Below are 17,886 nucleotides of genomic sequence, written 5' to 3'. Positions count from 1 at the left end.
CAAGTTACCACATCTCTTTGTGCTTTAGTTTCCCAAGCACAAGGGGAGAGGCAATTCTTGACCTATATCCGGACAAAGTTAATGTTTTAAAAGCTTACTGATCTTTTAATAAAAGAAATAAAGAGCAATATAGCACTAACAGGTGTAATTAAAGCCTTTAGACCTACAGATACCAATTTATGTGCCTGAGCATGTGCAGGTCGATAACGGGCTGTTTATCTGGGAAAGCAGGCACGAGCACTGGGGGTAACACGGGCAAAGGTGGGGAGCCTGTGGCCATTTCCAGGTCACCCCCAGCGCTGGGCGAGTGGGAGAGCAACGCTGCCCACAGCCCGGAATGGCAGCTTGAGCTGTGCCTGCGGGAGCAGCCTGGGGAGTCCGGGAAATGTGGGTTCTGCTTCATCACCCTGAGTGAGAACTCGTGTCTTCTCTCCGTTCTTCTACCTGTTTCACCACTGCCTGTTCCTGGGGGGTCTTAGGCCGAGGGATGGCCCCACGTGGGGTCTCGCACTGAGGGAGGGCTCCTTGCAAGGGTCTCATGCTGAGGGATGGCCCCTCGTGGGGTCTCGCACTGAGGGAGGGCTCCTTGCGGGGTCTCACGCCCAGGGATGGCCCCTTGCGGGGTCTCACACCCAGGGATGGCCCCTTGGGGGGGTCTCACATCCAGGGATGGCTCCTCTGGGGGTCTCACGCCCAGAGATGGCCCCTTGCGGGGTCTCACACCCAAGGATGGCCTCTTGGGGGGGTCTCACACTGAGGGATGGCTCCTCTTGGGGTCTCACACCCAGGGATGGCCCCTTGGGGGATCTCATGCCCACGGATGGCTCCTCACAGCGTCTCATGCCCAGGGATGGCCCCTCGTGGGGTCTCACACCCAGGGATGGCCCCTCGGGGGGTCTCACACCCTGCCCAGCAGAAGGGGCCCCGCGCTCGGCACCGCCGTGACGGAGGGTCCCGGTTCCCACACCCCCCCCCCCGCCCCGCAGAACTTCCCGCATCGGGGCGCTGAGGTCGCCGGGCCCCGCGAGCCGGGCTGCGGGAGGAGGGGGGGGGGAAGGAAGAACGGCTTCCACCACGCCCCCCCGCCAGGACCCCGCTGCTTCTCCGAGCCCCCTCCCCGGGGCCGGGACCGGGCGGGAGCCGAGCCCCGGGGCGGGGAGGGAGGGAGGGGGCGAGGGGCTGTGCGGGGCCGGGCGGGGCGGCGGGGGCGGGACCGGGGCAGCCGCGCAGGTTGGGAACCGGGAGCCGAGCCGAGCTCTACCGAGCCGTACCGGGCTGTACCGAGCCGTACCGAGCTGTACGGAGCCGAGCCGAGCCATACCGAGCCGTACCGAGCCGTACGGAGCCGAGCCGTGCTGTACCGAGCCGTACCGAGTTCTACCGAGCCGTACCGAGCTCTACCGAGCTGTACCGAGCTCTACCGAGCCGTACCGAGCCGTGCCAGCATGGCCCAGCCCCGCTGCCGCTCCGTGCTCATCACCGGCTGCAGCCGGGGCATCGGGCTGGGGCTGGTGCGGGGGCTCGCAGCCTCCGACCCTTCCCCGGACTTCGTCTTCGCGACCTGTCGGTACCCCGAGAAGGCGCAGGTAACGGGGTCCCCGGGTGGGGGAACCGGGGCTTCCCGGGGGGCTGCCGGGGTTGGGTGGGGAGGAGAAGGCATTGCTGGAAGCGTGGAAGGGATCGGGGATCTCTGCCACCGGCGCGTCCCGGCAGCGATGGGGTGGGAGCTGGGGGGCTGGAGGCGTGCGAGGGTGGAGGTGCCATGAGCGGGGGACGTCGCTGCTGGGGTACGTCTGAGGTCCGGAGGGGAGAGCTGGGAGCCCTCCAGCCCCGGCATCCCGGCCACCTCCTCCGGCCCCGGAGCTGGGTTTGCAGCCAGAGGGAAGCGGGCGCTGGCCCGGAGCCCTGTGGGACAGACAAGCCATCCACCCGTCCCAGAAGCCTTCCCAGGGACGCCCGTTACCGATTTCCTCCTCTCTTCTACCCCGCGTGTCTGCGTCCCCAGGACGAGCCGTGTCTTTGCTGTCTCTTCTCTTTCTGTGCTGGATGTGCAACAAGTGAGAAGGCCCAAACGAAGGGCGAATGAAACGCTCTGCCTGGTGCCCTTCTCAGCCGGGCAGGGACCAGAGCCCGCTGCTGAAAACCTGGCAGCTGTTGTTAGGTGCTGCTGGTGAGTTCACTCGCAGCCCTTTCCGCTTTCTGCCAACATTCCTGCTGCTACAGCCGTGCCGTGTCTGGACTCCTTCCCCATCCCGAGACTGTTATAAACGCCGGTCAGGCAAGTTAATGGCATTTTCTGAACCCTTGGGGAGCAAACTGAGGAGGAGGAGGGTGGCCAGCCCGCTCGCTTCGCGGCCGCTGCTGTCCTCCGTAGCATCTCCGGGCTGATCCTGGCTCTCCCCCACAGCCACGCACGCAGGTATCCCCCTCCTCCTTTCCTCGGAAAGCTCGAGCGCTCCAGAGCCGCGCGAATCTGCGCTCTCAGCTCGGTGGCTGTCTCAGACCCCTGGGTATTGCCACCGGCGTTCGGTGGAACTGGTACCGAGAGCCCTGCTTCGCCACCTCCCCGCTTTCAAGCGCGGCACCGGGCTGCCGTAGCGAGAGGCGAATTCCCTGGCACGTGCGGGGGTAAACGCATCTTCCATGTCTGTTCCCTCACGGGGGATTTTATTCTTTTCAGCTGTGATCACGCCACGCTAGCGATGAACAGAACGTAGCAGCTTCGTTTACTGCGTAGCTATGGAAAAACTTTAAAAGCCAGCGCTGCGGCTCCCGCTCAGGGGTGGGAGCCCCGGGCTGGGCCGGCAGCGCTCGGTTCTCCGGCAGCGCCGCGCTGCTCTGCAGGCACCTGCGGGACCGGAGGAAAAGGTCTGCACGTTGTTTCTTCTTGTCAAAACGATCTCTCCAGCACAAAAGCACATTTAGGGAGTTTCTGAATGGAATTGCTGAGAAACAGCCCAGCGAGGGTGAAATGTGGTGTGCAGGCTGCGTTTGGGAGCTGCTCGCTCCTGGGGCTTCCCCCCCGGACCCCCCTCTGCCCTTGGTGACCTCCTGAACAGGTATTCACTGCCCTTCCGCTGGCTTCGAACTCCTGTGAGGGATCTGGCGTTTGTCCCAGGCGCGTTTCCTATCAGTGATTGCGCAACGGCGTGGTGCGGCGGTGGAAACCAGCGGAGACACATGACCCGCTGGGAGATAGAGATCTCCCTGCTTAGTTGTTTGTTCTGAAGCTGCCTTGGCCGGTGCCGAGGGAGGTTCTCTGTTTCACCAATCGGCCCCTGTGTCCAGCAGCAACTTCTCATTCTAACGCTCGTGGATCAGTTACACGGAGAAGTGAAATGGTCCCTTCGGTAGGAAGAGCTTCCGAGGAAACATTATACGGATCACAGAATCATGGAATGGTTTGGGTTGGAAGGGACCTTACAGATCATCTGGTTCCAATGCCCCTGCCATGGGCAGGGACACCTTCCACCAGCCCAGGGTGCTCAGAGCTCCATCCAACCTGGCCTTGAACCCTGCCAGGGAGGGGGCAAGATGTATCTTAACACAACCTGTGAGGTTGTTCCTATCGCCGGTGCTTAAAAATCCTGAGCAAAAAAGCTGGTAAACCTGCACGAGGAGATGAACCAACCTTCAGACAGCACAGTGTGCCTGGGAAGAGTCTGGGTCGCTCCTCGCCCGCGGCGGTGGGGACCCGGACAGGCTGCCGCAGCCCCGTCTCTCGCGGGTGGGGAGCTGGCCCCGAGCCGCATTCCAGCAGCCCCAGCGCTGATCCGGCGGGACACATGGGCTGCAGCCGAAGGTTGCTATTTTATTTTTTACTGGGGGTGGGCAAGGCTTGTCCTTGGTGGATCAGGGTGGGTTTTTGTTCTTTGTGAGGACCTCTAGGCCATGTGCTGCGCTTTGGCAGCACATCAATAGAAACCTCTGCAGCCAGCTGAAAGCAGATTTCTAACAGATGGGTTTGGAAGCTCCACAAGGAAGGGAAATCTTTATTAAAGGTATCGTAGCCGTCTCACCAGTATCATCTGTCCCATCTGCAACGCATGAAGTTGGCACAAGCCTTTCTGACCTTCTGAGGTGTGTTTCCACCCTGCTGCAGCCCTTGTAGCTGGCAGAGGGCAAGCACCGGCGTGCTTGAGCCGCTAGCGATGGGCGTCTCGGCACCGCGTACGGCTGACCGGCGCGAGGCTCGGATCCAGTCTGGCGGTGTTGCTGGAGTCTGGTATGCTAAGGAAAGGCAATGGTTTGGTGATTTTCTTTCTCTCTTTCTCTCTTTCTCTCTTTCTCTCTTTCTCTCTTTCTCTCTTTCTCTCTTTCTCTCTTTCTCTCTCTCTCTCTCTTTTTCTCTTATCTCTTTTTCTCTCTCTTTCTCTTTTTCTCTCTTTCTCTTTTTCTTTTTTTTTCTTGTTTCTTGTTTCTTGTTTCTTGTTTCTTGTTTCTTGTTTCTTTTTCCTTTTTCCTTTTTCCTTTTTTCCTTTTTTCCTTTTTTCCTTTTTTCCTTTTTTCCTTTTTTCCTTTTTTCCTTTTTTCCTTTTTTTCTTTTTTCTTCTTTTCTCTTTTCTCTTTTCTCTTTTCTCTTTTTTCTTTTTTCTTTTCTCTTTTCTCTTTTTTCTTTTCTCTTTTTTCTTTTCTCTTTTCTCTTTTTTCCCCAGAGAGAAAACTTTTTGCCTTCGCTGACTTTCCAGCCAAATCTCAAAAACCCAGAGTTTAGGTTCCTGCACTCCGCGGACTGGCACTGCAGCCTTGTCTCAGCACACGTGAAACAGGCTTTGCCCGTCGACGACGGCCGTGCGGGCCGGGCTGTGAGGTTGGGTGGCTTGTTCTTCCCCCGCACGCCTCGGCTGTCGGCGCTTGCTTTTTCTCCTGACGGGGATTCAAGCAGTCTGTTTGTTTCCTCCTGTTTTGCTTTGCGCCAAGTGACCATATGAAAAATCCTGCTTAATCTGAGCGCGCTGTCCCCCACCTCCTCCCCTGGGTTAGGGGATGAGCTTGGAGAACAGCGACTTGGGACAGTTTCTCTTCAATTCTGCTCTCCCCTGGTCCGGCAGAGTCGCCTTTTCCTGTTGCAGAACGCAGGCAGGGGGAAAAAGGATGGGAAGAGCTTACGTGAAAACCCTTTTGAAAACCACTTTCCAGTTTTTCAAGGAAAAGCGATTAAATACGCTCAGCTACTGGCAAACCCAGCGTGCGTCTTGGGGACAACAGTCAGCGGCAAGTCCCCGGTAGCTGAGAGTTGTCCCGAGAATCCTCGGCAGTGTGCGTGCTGTTAGGCGACTGCGTGCTTCGGAGTCCTCCGAGCAGCGGGCAGAGAAGAACCCCCAGGGACCTGACTTTGGGGATGCTGGAGGAGCGCCCGGCGCGGCTCTCCCCTGCGTGCTGCGGAAAGCAGCGCGGCTCCTGTGCCTTCCTGGCCCTGGGATGATGCCCAACAGCTGCGAGCGTTCGCATGTGAGTCGGCGCTGGCAGGAGTTGTAATAACTGGAGTTTCTTGTGCCGAATAGCTCCTAGGTGGCCTCCGCAGAAACATTTGCCTAACAAATGGGCTTTCGATCACGCGATAACATGCAGCAGGCCCGCAGGCGCATCTAGATAACGGCTGCCCCTCCTTGAAAAGTACCGTACGAGGCTCCTTCAGCCGCAGCTTGATCCTGAGCGACCTTTACTTGGGCTGCTCCAGCGCTGAGAGTGGAAGCAGCTACAAATCTCTTACAAAATGACCCTGACGTCCTGTCTTTGCCTTCCAGATGGACAAAACCACAGCGCAGTTACTGCTGGGCAGCCTCTACGGGCTCAGGGACCCGTCTGTAATTCTCCCCCGCTCCCGCTTTTCTTCCTTGCTCTTTCTTCCCCTGTCCTGCTTCCCCATAAAAGGGAACCAACTGACCCAAAGCCTAAGGCAGCACCTAATGATGGTGTAGCCCCCCCCCGACTTGCTGGGGTACGGAGGGAAGGGCTGGCTTTCTGGGGGACGCAGGGAGCCGAATGGCCGTGGCGTAAATCTGTTCGCGGCGCTCCCTGCACGCAGCTTGGCTCTGCTGGGCCGTGCCGGGAGCTGGACGCGGGGCCTCGGGAGCATCTCCTGTTCCTCCTGCTCTCCTCGTGAGCCCAAGCGCGTTCCCAGGTGAACAAGAAAGCGTTCAGTTCCTCGCTGCTGCGGAGTCTCTGCTGGGCTCTGGAAAGCTTCCAGGGCTTAATGCGCTGCTTCCCTTCCTCTGGAGCAGGAGATAGTGTTACCAACAGGGCTGTGTGTTCCCTCGGCAGACACGGAGCCCTCGCTGCGGTGCTGCTGCTCACTGTCTCTGTCAGGCTCCGTTTCTGTTTTTCCCTTGCTGCGTACCTCAGCCATGTGCTCTGCTGCTGGGAAGAGCAGCGGAGCAGTCTCTGGAGCAGCGCTCTAGCAAGATGGATGTGTTATGCGGGGCAAAGGGGGCACGCTTGAAGTCTTTCTAATTTTGGGTTATTGCAGTGTGTTGGTTTTTTTTTTTTTTCCTGGAAGTGCTTTGCACTCCCTGCAGCGTTAAGGTCTGGCTCTTCTGGAGTCAGAGCGGAGCGTGGATTTGGGGTAGCTTGGGGTAAGCTAGCACACAGTCAGACAGCGAGCTGGCTGCGATACCGAATAGCCCGTCTCGGAGAGACGCGGGCAGATGCCATACACCTTTGCCTTTGTCCTGCGCGCCGGCGGGATGAGGAGAAGGGATGAGAAGGGATGCCCAAGCACCCTTTGCCTGACAGAGCTGCCTGCGGGCTGAGTTAGTCTGGCTCGATGGCTTCCAGCTGGCCTCGCGCGGCCAGGTCCCTTCCAAGAGCTGTAACCGAAGTGAATAATGCTTTCATAAAGAAGGCAAAGTAAATCTTGCTAAATGACAAAGACAACATAACATTCCTGGTTGAAATCTAGCAATAAATCTCCTGTGCGCTGATGAGTCTGTAGCTGGAGCCTTGACTGCCAGAGGATCTTGTTTAAATTGGAGGAGGCTGACTCTTTGTTAGTCGTAATTAAAATCAGCAAGCAGGAAACAACAGATGCTAATCAGAGTTTAAAGTTTTCTTGGACTCCCTGAGAGCCGATTCTCAGGGGTAACTATTCAGGTGCAGAGCACTTCTGGAGCTACCATGCTGAGCACGGGCTCAGGGGGTTCTGTTGCGGCTTTTTGTTGTTTTTCTTTGTCTTGTTTGTTTTTAAATCGGCTATCACAGTGCACTAACTAAAAATGGCTTACCCTGGGATTTGTTGGCTGTACTCACTGTCTTTAAACGAAACTGCGTAAAGTGACATTAAAATAGAAGGTGCGCTTCGATCAGCGGTGCCAGTGAGCTGGCGGGGTGCTACGCGTGCGTCGCCTTTCCGGGCTGCGCTGGCTCTGTCGGGCTGCGCTGGGAGACCCCATCTGCCCAGGGATTTCACCTGTCTGTCCTGGGCACAGCGCCTTTGCGATAGCACGTCGGGATAAAAAGAGCGGGCACAAGTCTGCTGCAGAAGCAGCCTGCAGACAGCTTTGGTCGTGTAGCTTTATTTTTTGTTATTTTGGGGTTTTTCGGATTCATTGGGGGGGGGGAGTTGGTTTGTTTGGGGGAGAACAAGGCATGAGACAGATGACCACAGTGTGTTTCGGGAAAGCTTACCCCTTCAGGCAACCTAATATATACTTACAAATATCTGCAGGGTGGGGGTCAGGAGGATGGGGCCAGACTCTTTCCAGTGGTGCCCAGCGACAGGACAAGGGGCAATGGGCACAAACTGAAGCAGAGGAAGCTCCAGCTGAACACGAGGAAGAACTTCTTCCCTCTGAGGGTGACGGAGCCCTGGCCCAGGCTGCCCAGGGAGGCTGTGGAGTCTCCTTCTCTGGAGATATTCCAGACCCGCCTGGACAAGGTCCTCTACAGCTTGCTGTAGGTGACCCTGCTTGGGCAGGGGGTTGGACTGGGTGACCCACAGAGGGCCCTTCCAACCCCGACCATTCTGTGATTCAGTGGGGAGTCCATAACCAGTACACGCGTGCGTTGCAGTCAGGTTTTTCAGAGCTCTCTGGACACGGGAGGCTTTTGATCGCTTTGATCGAAGCTGCTTGGGGTGGGGGTGGAGGAGAAGCAGCACGCGTGGCTGGTGGCTTGCGGTGGCTGGGTCTGGCTGCGCTGCCGTGAACTTGTCTCAGTCCTCCTCTCCGCTGTTCCTTCTAGTCACAGTAGGGAAAAGAATAGGCTTTTCTACAATTTTTAGGTTTCCTAACTGGATTTTTCAGCTGATGTTTGTATCAGGTGGAGTAACATTCTTGAAGACTAAAGCTGTCTCGGTTAGCTTTATGCCTGGAAGCTTCTTCTGAGAAACTTCAACCACTCAAGTGGGAGTCACTTGCTAACCAAGTAATTAACTAAATGGAAAAACCATTGAGCTGTAAGCCTGATTTGCATGCAGCACTTTTAATTTCATGCTGTTTATGTTCTGGAGAATGCTTAATGGTACAGTGTTTGGAGTTCTTAACATATTGCTTACTCACTGCAGAAGCCTCTTGGTTGCTGTCACTACACAAAACATCTCGGGGCTTTTAGCAAAACTTAGTAGCTTGTTTCTGTCAGAGAGTAAAGCAGTCAGACTATAAATAAATGAACCAAGCTCAAGAAGCCAGAGCACTTCTGGAGCTCTTTATCAACTAAGTGATGCTGTCAAACTGAAGTCCAGCGAACAGTCCAAAGCCACAGAATTATTGCAGGCCTTGACATGGCAGAACTATTTCATGCCTGACTATCAATAAACAGGATAGGGTGTTCTGGGCCCTTAATCTGTTGAACGCCGTCCCATTAAGCCCTGTCGAAGGGAAGGAATGTCTTCTGGTTTTGTACTTCTGACTTGTTCCCCTTCCTTCCCCCTCCCCTTAACAGCCTTAACAGAGGTTGTAGATCGTCCTCAGTGGGAGAACTAATTTTCTAAACAAGCCTGGAGAGAATCCTGCAGGGTATGGACTGAGATAAAAGACATAATGCGTTATAGCTTGACAGAGGACATGGAGTCCCTAAGTGTCTCCAAGTGGCAAAGAAGCACTCTTTCAAAATCAGCCCTCCTCACCCCTATTCCCAAAGGGCTCCTAAAGAAATGGATTTCCTTGAGCTGGAATGTTTGTCCAGGGTTGCTCAGTCTCCTAAACATGGCTGGGAGTATGCAATCCATCTGTTACACTTGGCCACGCTTCCCACTTGGCTACATGGCACAGAAACCTGAGTATTCCAGCTGGGCCACTAAACCCAGTTTGGACACACTTTGTCCAGCAGCACCACCAGTAGAGCACTAATTTTCTCCAAGTCACTCTGATACCAAGAGGTAGTAGACAGATGGCTGCATTCTAGCTATCTAGCAGAGAGAGAATTGTTCTCGGGGACAGTTGCTGTGTATGCAGCCGGTTTCACGTGTGCTTTGCCTTCAGTTAGGACAACTGAAGCTAGTGAGTGGGCTGGGAAGCAGGATTTCCATGGGAAAGTTGCTAGGAAGCTTTTCCTGCAAGCAATAATTCCAAATGGCTTTTCTTAAGCATTCCTGTTGTCCCAAGCTGATGTCTAGCACTAGCTGAGCTTCAGGGGAATGATGCTTTTCCTACAGAAGCAGGGAATTACTGGCTTGGAATGCAGTCTGAGCACCGGGTCTGCCGCGGAACCGGCAACGGCAGCCGCTGGATCGAAGACCTTTGATTACGCTGCAAACACCCCCTCGAGCTGTACACACTGAGAACGAGCTCTGCAATCGAGCGTGCTGGTATCTTGACTAAGCAGGTGAAGAGTCCAGCTTCTTGGAGCAGCTGATCTCGCTCTCGGGGAAGCTGCTCAGCAGGTTGGAAAACAAAGTAGTGTCGGTTTCTTCAGTCCAATTCTGAAAATAAATGGCGGTTACAACTTTGGAGGTGCAGATCTCAAACTGGTTTATGTGATAGCCATGGATGTAGATATTAAAAAGGATAACCCAAATAATTTCTTCTTCCTAGGAACTCCAGCAGCTTAGCAAGCAATACAGCAATATCAAGCTCCTCCAACTGGGTGAGTAAAGGGCTCATACAGAAGTATGTTCAACGAAGTCAGGTGAGTGCATCTTAAGAAACTGGTCTTCTGGGTGATCAGCAGCTGTACGTGACCTCCAGCAGCTGAGAACAATTCCCCTCATCTGAAGGTAACACCAGGGAATCATGTAAAGACTTCTGTGCGTTGTCCTGGCTGTGCTCTGCCTGAGTGTCCCCGTTCAGACTAACGCCTGAGCTTTGGTTTAGCGTGTGTTGCATAGGGACAGACGGCGTTTGAGCCCCACGGTTCACTGTTCACTGTGGCTGTTCTTGGCTCCTCTGTGCAGATGTGGTCTGTGAAAACAGCATCAAGAAAGTGGTCAAGGAAGTGGAAGAAATTGTGGGAGACAAAGGTCTGAACTGCCTCATTAACAACGCTGGCATCAATGTGCTTGCTTCCTTGGAAGAAGTCACGGCAGAAACAATGCTCACCATTTATGAAACCAATACAGTTGCCCAGCTGATGGTCACCAAGGTGAGAATTGGGAGGAATGTGCTTAATCTATGGTACTATAAGAGGCTTTTCCACTAGTAGGGCTGGACACGTAACCCAAGTGTTTGGCACCTTGGAGCTGCACAGGTACAGATCTGATATCAAACGGCATGCCTAGAGAGCAGCAAGAGATCCTTTCTATCAAAGATCTTTCTCTTTATTTAAATCCGTCTGGGATGAGGTCACTTCAGTGGGCGGGCTGGGCTAGGAGGTGGGCAGAAGAGACTGAAGGTCCTTGCTACTTACTGCTGGCTGTTATAGAAAGGTGTCTGGGGAGCCATCACCATTCCGTGCTGGTGGCATAGGGTTGTACTGCAATTCTTCACAGAGCAGCACCGGAGAGTCCAGGTCTTGGGCTCTGAGGTCCTTGGCCTTGCAGGGGCCAAGAGCAAGCCGACCAAATTAAAACAAACTCTTGTTTTCGCAGGCATTTCTACCCCTGCTGAGGAAGGCAGCCCAGCTGAGCACAGGAATGGGCTGCCACAGAGCTGCTATTATCAATATGTCCTCCCTTGCTGCCTCCATGCAACTCGTCCAGGCAAATGAGATGTTCCTCAAGGTCTACCCGTACAGGATAGCAAAGGTTGGTGGGCTTCCCTGGGCTCTGCTCCGTGGGTGAGGGCAGGCCTGTGAGTTAAAGACCACCCTGAGCTGAAGACAGTGACCTGAGTAGGTGTGCAGCACTTCCTTGGACAGGCTGACACAGGAACTGTTCTTGTGCTTCGCGTGGGTGGAAATGGGACCTGTGAAAACCGTACACCTGGAGCAGGCATGCCAGCTTCTCAGGAACGGGCTCACAAACGCTCCGTCTCTGCTCTGACGTCGGTCCGTTTCAGAGGGACTTGGCATTCAGGGAAGAACTGGTGCCGTCAAGCGTGTGTCCCATTAGCTGTGTTCCTCTCCAGTCCAGCCAAGACGGCAGGCATGAAACTCAGCAAAAGGTGTGCTGACCTGTACAGGCTAACGCTAGTTAGCGAGAGGTTTTGGTTTTGTCACATCCAGAGACTGAGTTTGTACTTATAGTCAAGATCAGACATCCAGTTTCTCCTACACCACCTACTCATAAGCTGTTACTATGCTTGTTTTCCCTGCTCAGAAGTAAAAACCTGAATGTTTGGGTAGTGATTATTGCAGAAAAACAGTGTCCTTCTGTCAATATTATTTTCCCCACAGCTTCTTAGGAGTTTCAAATGCTACTTTATCTTTCATCATAACTTAATTTTCATCTTTGGGCAATAAGCTTATGGCTATAGAGCTTTCACAAGGATTCTCCTAATGGATACCTCTGAGAATGAAGCCCCCAGACTAAGTCTGGATAAGTTACTGTGGTACTGTGGCTGCCCCTTCCTTTGTCAGGAGACAGCTTGGGGGAAGGGAGGTGCCAGTTAGCTTGGCTTAAGGTCTTGCTCAAGGTTTGTAAAGCCAGCACAACCATAGATGGTTTCTGCTCTTGCAGACCGCGCTGAACATGATCACCAGATGTCTTGCTGCAGACCTGAAATCGGATGGAATTCTCTGTATTTCTTTGCATCCAGGCTGGCTTCAGACAGACATGGGTGGAAACATGGTAAGTGACATCTCCCTGAAAACATGGAATTATGACTCTTTTGTTGTCCCAACCCTTCAGCAAGAACCCGCTGTGTAGGACACACTTCCATGTGCTGCAGAGGCACACTGTGAAACTGGAAAATACACCCCACTTGATTCCAGGGACTCCTTCAACCCATTTGATTCTCTTCTGTAGGATATTCCCAGCAATAACCTAAGCTTAACTTGCTTTAGGCTCCCATGCAGGTGCAAGAGGCGATCCCAGGTATTCTCTCCGTTCTGGACCGTCTTGGCGAAAAAGAAAATGGTTCCTTCCTGGACTGGCAAGGGGAAACTCTACCGTGGTAGAAGTGCAGAGGATGCTACGGAAGGAGCATGTCAGTCACTGTTTAACTCGTGCCACTAATGTCTGTGTCTCTAGGGTTTTCTTACCTGCTAGCTGAAACAGCCAGCCTGACAGCCAGCCTCTCTCTAGGTGTGTTTGGAAAGCGGGGTGGCTGACTTTTACCTGGTATTGCTACTGCTCTGTTCTAGTGCTTCCTGCAAATACTACTGTGCTCTTGGTGATGGGTATCTCCGGGAACCATCTCAAATAGATTAAAACGTGCAAGTTAAATCCAGGGGCTGGTTCCTCTTCACTTCCAAAACCAAAGCGGGCCTCTCGCTGTCTGCAGAAGCGAATGACGTGACCTCAGAGTAAGGCCAGTGTAAGGCGGCGGATTCCAGTATGTTCAGTCTGCTGGAGACATGTCTCTGGAAAAGGTCCTTCAGTTTCCGAAAGGTCCTAACTGAGCCAAGGCTGAAATTGCCCAGCTCTACACGACGTGAATCCGGTACTTCTGTAAAGCCCTCGGCAACCTTCAGGAGTCCGCAGGCTGGCAGGACACACCAGGCACTTGCTTTGTTCCCAGTGGGTGACTAACATCCTGATACGGGGGTGGGAATGTTGTTTTGTACATAAACTTCTAAAATGTCTTCAATAAAGTCTCGTTTAAACAAATAACCTGCTTACTAAACTACTCCAGTTCGTTTCTCTGCGTGTCGGTTTCTTTTCCCTGCCCAGAGGACTGTGCTGGTACCTCGCGGGAAGAAACCTTCCCCATCGCTGTCTCCTTCGGGCTGGGCGGGTCTGACGTGGCGGGGAGCACCTGAAACCAAGGCAGACCCTTGTTCTCCTCTGAAACGCTGGAAACCGCTGGTGGAAAGATCTCTGTCTTCCGACTGAGGGTAGGGATAAAAGCAAAAGGTTCTTTGAAGTCTGGGCCGGGCTTCAACATCACTCCCTCACGCCAGCTGGTGAGGCGCTTTCATGCTGTGCCAAGGCGGTGGGTTCCCGCACCCGGTGCGAGAAGGCAAACGGCGGCCAGGTAAGGGGGAGAGGCAGGCGCGGCTGCTCCTGGCCAGCAGCCACCCAGGGACCTGCCCTGGACCAGGTGGGGAGGGGAGAGGTGCCCGCCTGCCTCCGCCATCCCCGCCTTGACCGGGATGTGAGGTCTCAGCGTCACAACAGCCTGTTACACCACGCTTCTGCTCTTGCACCTATTTTTCATGCCGCACTGCCGTGGGTGAGTGGGTGGGCACGGCGTGGTGCCTTCCCGCTGGCTGAACGCCGTGGTTGCATCTCCCAGCGTGGCGTCGGCGTCGGCATGAACCTGGCGGGCAAGGGGCAAGCGCCGTGCGACCCGGCTGAGCCACTCACTTTGAGTGGGATGTCAGGTGCTGGGCGGGAGAAGGAACCACAGGAGCGTTAAGGCTGGAAATGACCTCTAAGGTCACCAAGTCCAACAGTCAACCCAACACCACCGTGCCTGCTAAGCCATGTCACGACTCACAGGATCCCAGCATGGCGGGGGCTGGCAGGGCCCTCTGTGGGTCACCCAGCCCAACCCCCTGCCCAAGCAGGGTCACCCAGAGCAGGCTGCACAGCACCGCGGCCAGCCAGGTCTGGAATATCTCCAGAGAAGGAGACTCCACAGCCTCCCTGGGCAGCCTGGGCCAGGGCTCCGTCACCCTCAGAGGGAAGAAGTTCTTCCTCGGGTTCAGCTGGAGCTTCCTCTGCTTCAGTTTGTGCCCGTTGCCCCTTGTCCTGTTGCTGGGCACCACTGAACAGAGTCTGGCCCCGTCCTCCTAACCCCCACCCTGCAGATATTTATAAGCATTTATAAGGTCCCCTCTCAGCCTTCTCTTCTCCAGGCTGAACAAGCCCAGCTCCCTCAGCCTCTGCTCGTAGCAGAGATGCTCCAGTCCCCTCATCATCCTCATGGCCACACCCACACGGTGTTTGAAGCCCTCCAGGGACGGGGACTCCACCACGCCCTGGGCAACCTGGTCTGACGCTTCACAACTCTCCCAGTAAATCACTTTTCCCCAGTATCAGTGCAAACCCCCGCTCCCGCCCGGCCCCTCCGCCGCGGGGCACGGAGGCTGCCGCCCCCCCAGCCCTCCCACCGCTCTCCCCGGGGCAGCGGCCGAGGGCGGCGGGCACCGGGACCCTGCGGCGGCCGCGGGGCGGGGAAAGGGGCGGGGCGCCCGACGGCGCAGCTCAGTTGTCCTTCACCGCGCCTCACGGCGCATGCGCGGGAGCTGCTCCGCGCCGCCGGAAGTTCCGGGGCGGTGGCGGGCGGGGATGGTGAGTGATGGCGGGCCGCGGCCTGGGGCCTGGGCCTAGGCCCGGGCTCGGTGCCCGCTCGCCCGGTGCGGGCCGTGCTGAGCCGCGCTGCCGGGAGGGATCCCGCCCGCCCGCCGAGCGCAGGGCCGCCTCGGTAGCCGCCCGGCTGTTCCTCACGGCCTGAGGGCCGCGGACGCCCGCTGCGCTGCGGTTTGTGCGGCGGAAGCCAGGCCGCAGCAGCGCGCCGGTGGCACTCGGGCTGAGGGTGCCCCGGTGTGGAAGCCGGGGACAGGCGGAGCGTTGTCACCCCGCTCTGCAGCTCGGCTGCCTCGGCGCCTGCGGGCCGGGCCGCTGCGGGAGGTCCCGCCGCGCGTTGGGGAAGCGAGGAGGGCGCTTCGAGGGTCGCAGCGCGGCTTTGGGGTCAAATGTAGAGGTTATTTTCAAAGTGTAAAAAGAACACGTTTGCCTCATTGAATAAATGTTCTTCTTTTAGCAGTCGTTGCTGGCCCTGACAGCGAACAGAGTGGAGCGACATGTTGATATCACAGCTGACTTCCCGCGTGGTGAAGGCTTCACGAATTGCAGGTAAGCAGGTGCCGTGTGACCTGGCGTTCTGTTTTTTTCTCTGAAGTAATTAAGCTCCCAGAAATTTCTTTCCCAGGAAGCAGCGCGAGAGTGGGGAGGCTGTCGTTGGTTCAGTGGTTGTGGAGTGTTGTGATGTCGCCGAGCTGTTCTGTCAGTGTTGCGTAGCTCTGATTTGACCTCCTCTAAGCTCAGGAGGAGATTCCTTGGCAGCAGAAAGGCTTCATACAGCAAAGAGTTCGTAGCCATTCCAGATTGCACTTACACAGTTTACACAGTAAAATGTTGTATAATGTAATTTTAGCAGATGGTGTTACAGCAACACAATTAAAATTTAAAAGTCCTCCTTGCTTTTGTGATGGGAATATATTTTCGTAAGGAGCTTCCTTTATTCTGGCCGCAGTTGTCTGGTGGTTTGAGAGCTGGTCAGAGCTTTTCTTAAGATACTGTTTGAAAATTCTGCCTCTTAAGTGGAATTCTTTTCTTCTCAAAGGCCACCTTTTGCCAAGGTCGGTGTCTTCCTTTCTTTGCTGTCATTCTACACCTGCGCACTATAGCACGCAGCCATCTAACAAGAGCGGAGCGCAGCCTCAGCGGTCGTATGCTCTGGACCCTGAACTGGAAGAGGTGCTGATCCCCAGAAAACTTTCCATCAGCCCCTTGGAAAGCTGGCTGACGGTTAGGTACTCCCTTCCCAAAGCAGAAGTCCTTCATGCTCAGGAAGAGGGGGGCTGCGAACCTCGCCAGCGATATGACTGTCCCCCGTCTGGTGAGGGAGCTGATGTGGAGGAAGGAGAGGGAACACCTAGCGACAAGCTTCAATGTAAGAACGTCTTGAAGATTCGCAGAAGGAAAATGAATCGGCACAAGTACAAAAAGCTGCTGAAGCGAAGGAAGTTTGTACGGAGGAGGATAAAGGAAGGTCGCAAGAAGAAACGTCAGGTGAGCTCAGGGCACAGTGAATTTCTTGATGTAAATGTGCCCTTCTCAGACTGGGCTCTGGTCAGGAGTCGGATGATGTTTTTAGGTGGAATTGATTTGGGGAAAATTAGCAGCAGCTTGGAGAGCTTTAATGAATTCAGTATTTGCTGGTACGATAGCTTTTTCTGTTTTGTGCTTGACATGTACATCTGCATAAGCTGTAATTTAGAATGTCTCTGTGATTGTAAGCATAGGTGTCTGATAGTTACTAGGCAAAACTTTTCTTGCATGACAGTGACTTGTATGGCTAGCTGAGAAGAACTTTAGCATTTGTGTGAAAGATTAAGTCATGTGTCTGTGTTATATCAGGGAGACTGGTTTAATTTCTTTCCTGTCTTGCCAACATCCTCAAGTGCTTCCTACTGTCTTTTTTCTATATAGAAGCTTGTGAGTTCCCTTAATAGAAGGGATGAGGGAAGACATGGGCCTTCATTCAGACTGTAGATGTTCTCTTTCAGCACTGCCTCTCAGGAGTCTGTTAGGTTTGCTATGATACGGTTTAGTACATTCTCTGGTAATTTTCACCTTGCTTAGGTGCAAATTGGGGTTAATTGTAATTCCATTTGTTCAGATTTCTAGGAAGCAGTGTTGGACACTGTATGAAGAGGGAAGCCTCTTAATTTTCTTACAGTTTTGTTTTCCATCTTCTCAGTTTTCCTTACGCAAGACTCTTAAAATAATGCTGCCAACATCCTTGTGCATTTCAATGTATTTTCTACAGTAAGGCTGACCCTTTGGGCACTCAGAACTAACTGCCTACTTCAAAGCAGTTGTTTGCTTTGTGCGTGTTGTACCTAGGTTCTCCTTGGGACACCCGGGCAGTGGCTGAATACTGGAGTGTTGCTTCTGAGCTACATGACTATTTTTTCTTTCCCTTTTTTTTTTTTCTGTTTTAGGTAAAATTTGAGAAAGATTTGGAGCGCATCTGGAAAAGAGCTGGTTTGAAAAGTCCTCCTGCGGGATGGCAAACACCCAAGATATTTCTGAAAAGTTCAAAGCGATAAAAACACTTGTAACGAGTTTTAGCCTGTAATTGTAATTAAAAAATATTTAAGTATGCGGATTACTTTTAACCTTTTTCTGAGTGTGATGAAATTACTAGGAGGAAACTTCAGTCTTGGTGAGCAGTTTTCATGGGCGAAGCTGAGAGCAATGTGCTTTTCCTCCTCAAAAGAGTGGTGCGAGCCCCCGCGTAGTGACTTGGTGCTGCTGCCCCCGGCCGTGTGTCCGAGCGAAGGTGTCTCAGGCTGCCGCTGAATTTCTGAGGTTGCTGTTGAAGGTTAGACGGAACAGTGCGCTACGAGAGCAATCGGTTGTGGGAGATGGGGTAACTGAAAGAGTTCTTTTGATTGCAAGTACAACTGTAGAAGACACAGGCATTTTGAAAAGCTGTTTTCAAAATCGCATTTGTTCGTAGTCTTACTGTAGAAGGGCTGGGGTTTACTAAGAGTTGTGGTGAAACAGGAATTGGATCAGAATTCCACAGACTATATCCACAAAAACTTTGGTTTTCAGTTACCTGAAGCCACAGTGTGTATGTGCGTTAGGCATTGCATGAGAATCCTTAAAAGGCTTATTTGTTTTTCCTGTTCTGTTTTGTGCTAATAAAAAAAAATTGCTGTTATTTTCTA

General features: G+C 53.9%; 2 protein-coding genes across 4 annotated transcripts; both read left to right on the top strand.

Annotated features, from left to right (window-relative positions):
• Positions 1-1,415: 1,415 nt before the first annotated feature.
• On the top strand, positions 1,416-12,782 carry LOC104338737 (C-signal). Its single transcript, XM_075437445.1, has 6 exons — positions 1,416-1,586; positions 9,972-10,023; positions 10,331-10,518; positions 10,964-11,119; positions 11,993-12,103; positions 12,319-12,782. The coding sequence occupies exons 1-6, from the start codon at positions 1,446-1,448 to the stop codon at positions 12,430-12,432; spliced, it is 762 nt and encodes a 253-aa protein (XP_075293560.1). The 5' UTR covers positions 1,416-1,445; the 3' UTR covers positions 12,433-12,782.
• A 1,857-nt stretch (positions 12,783-14,639) lies between these two features.
• Positions 14,640-17,886, top strand: AURKAIP1 (aurora kinase A interacting protein 1). Of its 3 annotated transcripts, none has more exons than XM_075437511.1 (4): positions 14,640-14,713; positions 15,186-15,277; positions 15,768-16,216; positions 17,152-17,886. In XM_075437511.1, exons 2-4 carry the CDS (start codon positions 15,226-15,228, stop codon positions 17,257-17,259), a joined length of 609 nt encoding a protein of 202 aa, XP_075293626.1. In that variant the 5' UTR covers positions 14,640-14,713; positions 15,186-15,225; the 3' UTR covers positions 17,260-17,886. The 3 variants fall into 3 exon arrangements, with proteins under 3 accessions (XP_075293626.1, XP_075293627.1, XP_009943099.1); XM_075437512.1 differs by having other exon boundaries at positions 14,655-14,713; positions 15,189-15,277; XM_009944797.2 differs by lacking the exon at positions 14,640-14,713 and having other exon boundaries at positions 14,900-15,277.

The sequence above is a fragment of the Opisthocomus hoazin genome, chromosome 16, assembly GCF_030867145.1.
Source record: "Opisthocomus hoazin isolate bOpiHoa1 chromosome 16, bOpiHoa1.hap1, whole genome shotgun sequence".
NCBI classification, from domain to species: Eukaryota; Metazoa; Chordata; class Aves; order Opisthocomiformes; family Opisthocomidae; genus Opisthocomus; species Opisthocomus hoazin.
This window is presented reverse-complemented; position numbering and strand designations above follow the sequence as displayed.

What these genes read in the sequence shown, in the direction of transcription:
- LOC104338737 (XM_075437445.1), top strand. Translation starts at nt 1,446, where the DNA reads ATGGCCCAGCCCCGCTGCCGCTCCGTGCTCATCACCGGCTGCAGCCGG. An exon ending in GGTACCCCGAGAAGGCGCAG is followed by an intron (nt 1,587 to 9,971) that starts GTAACGGGGTCC and finishes TCTTCTTCCTAG; the next exon opens with GAACTCCAGCAGCTTAGCAA. An exon ending in CAGACATGGGTGGAAACATG is followed by an intron (nt 12,104 to 12,318) that starts GTAAGTGACATC and finishes AACTTGCTTTAG; the next exon opens with GCTCCCATGCAGGTGCAAGA.
- AURKAIP1 (XM_075437511.1), top strand. Translation starts at nt 15,226, where the DNA reads ATGTTGATATCACAGCTGACTTCCCGCGTGGTGAAGGCTTCACGAATT. An exon ending in GAAGGCTTCACGAATTGCAG is followed by an intron (nt 15,278 to 15,767) that starts GTAAGCAGGTGC and finishes TTCTTCTCAAAG; the next exon opens with GCCACCTTTTGCCAAGGTCG. An exon ending in GTCGCAAGAAGAAACGTCAG is followed by an intron (nt 16,217 to 17,151) that starts GTGAGCTCAGGG and finishes TTTCTGTTTTAG; the next exon opens with GTAAAATTTGAGAAAGATTT.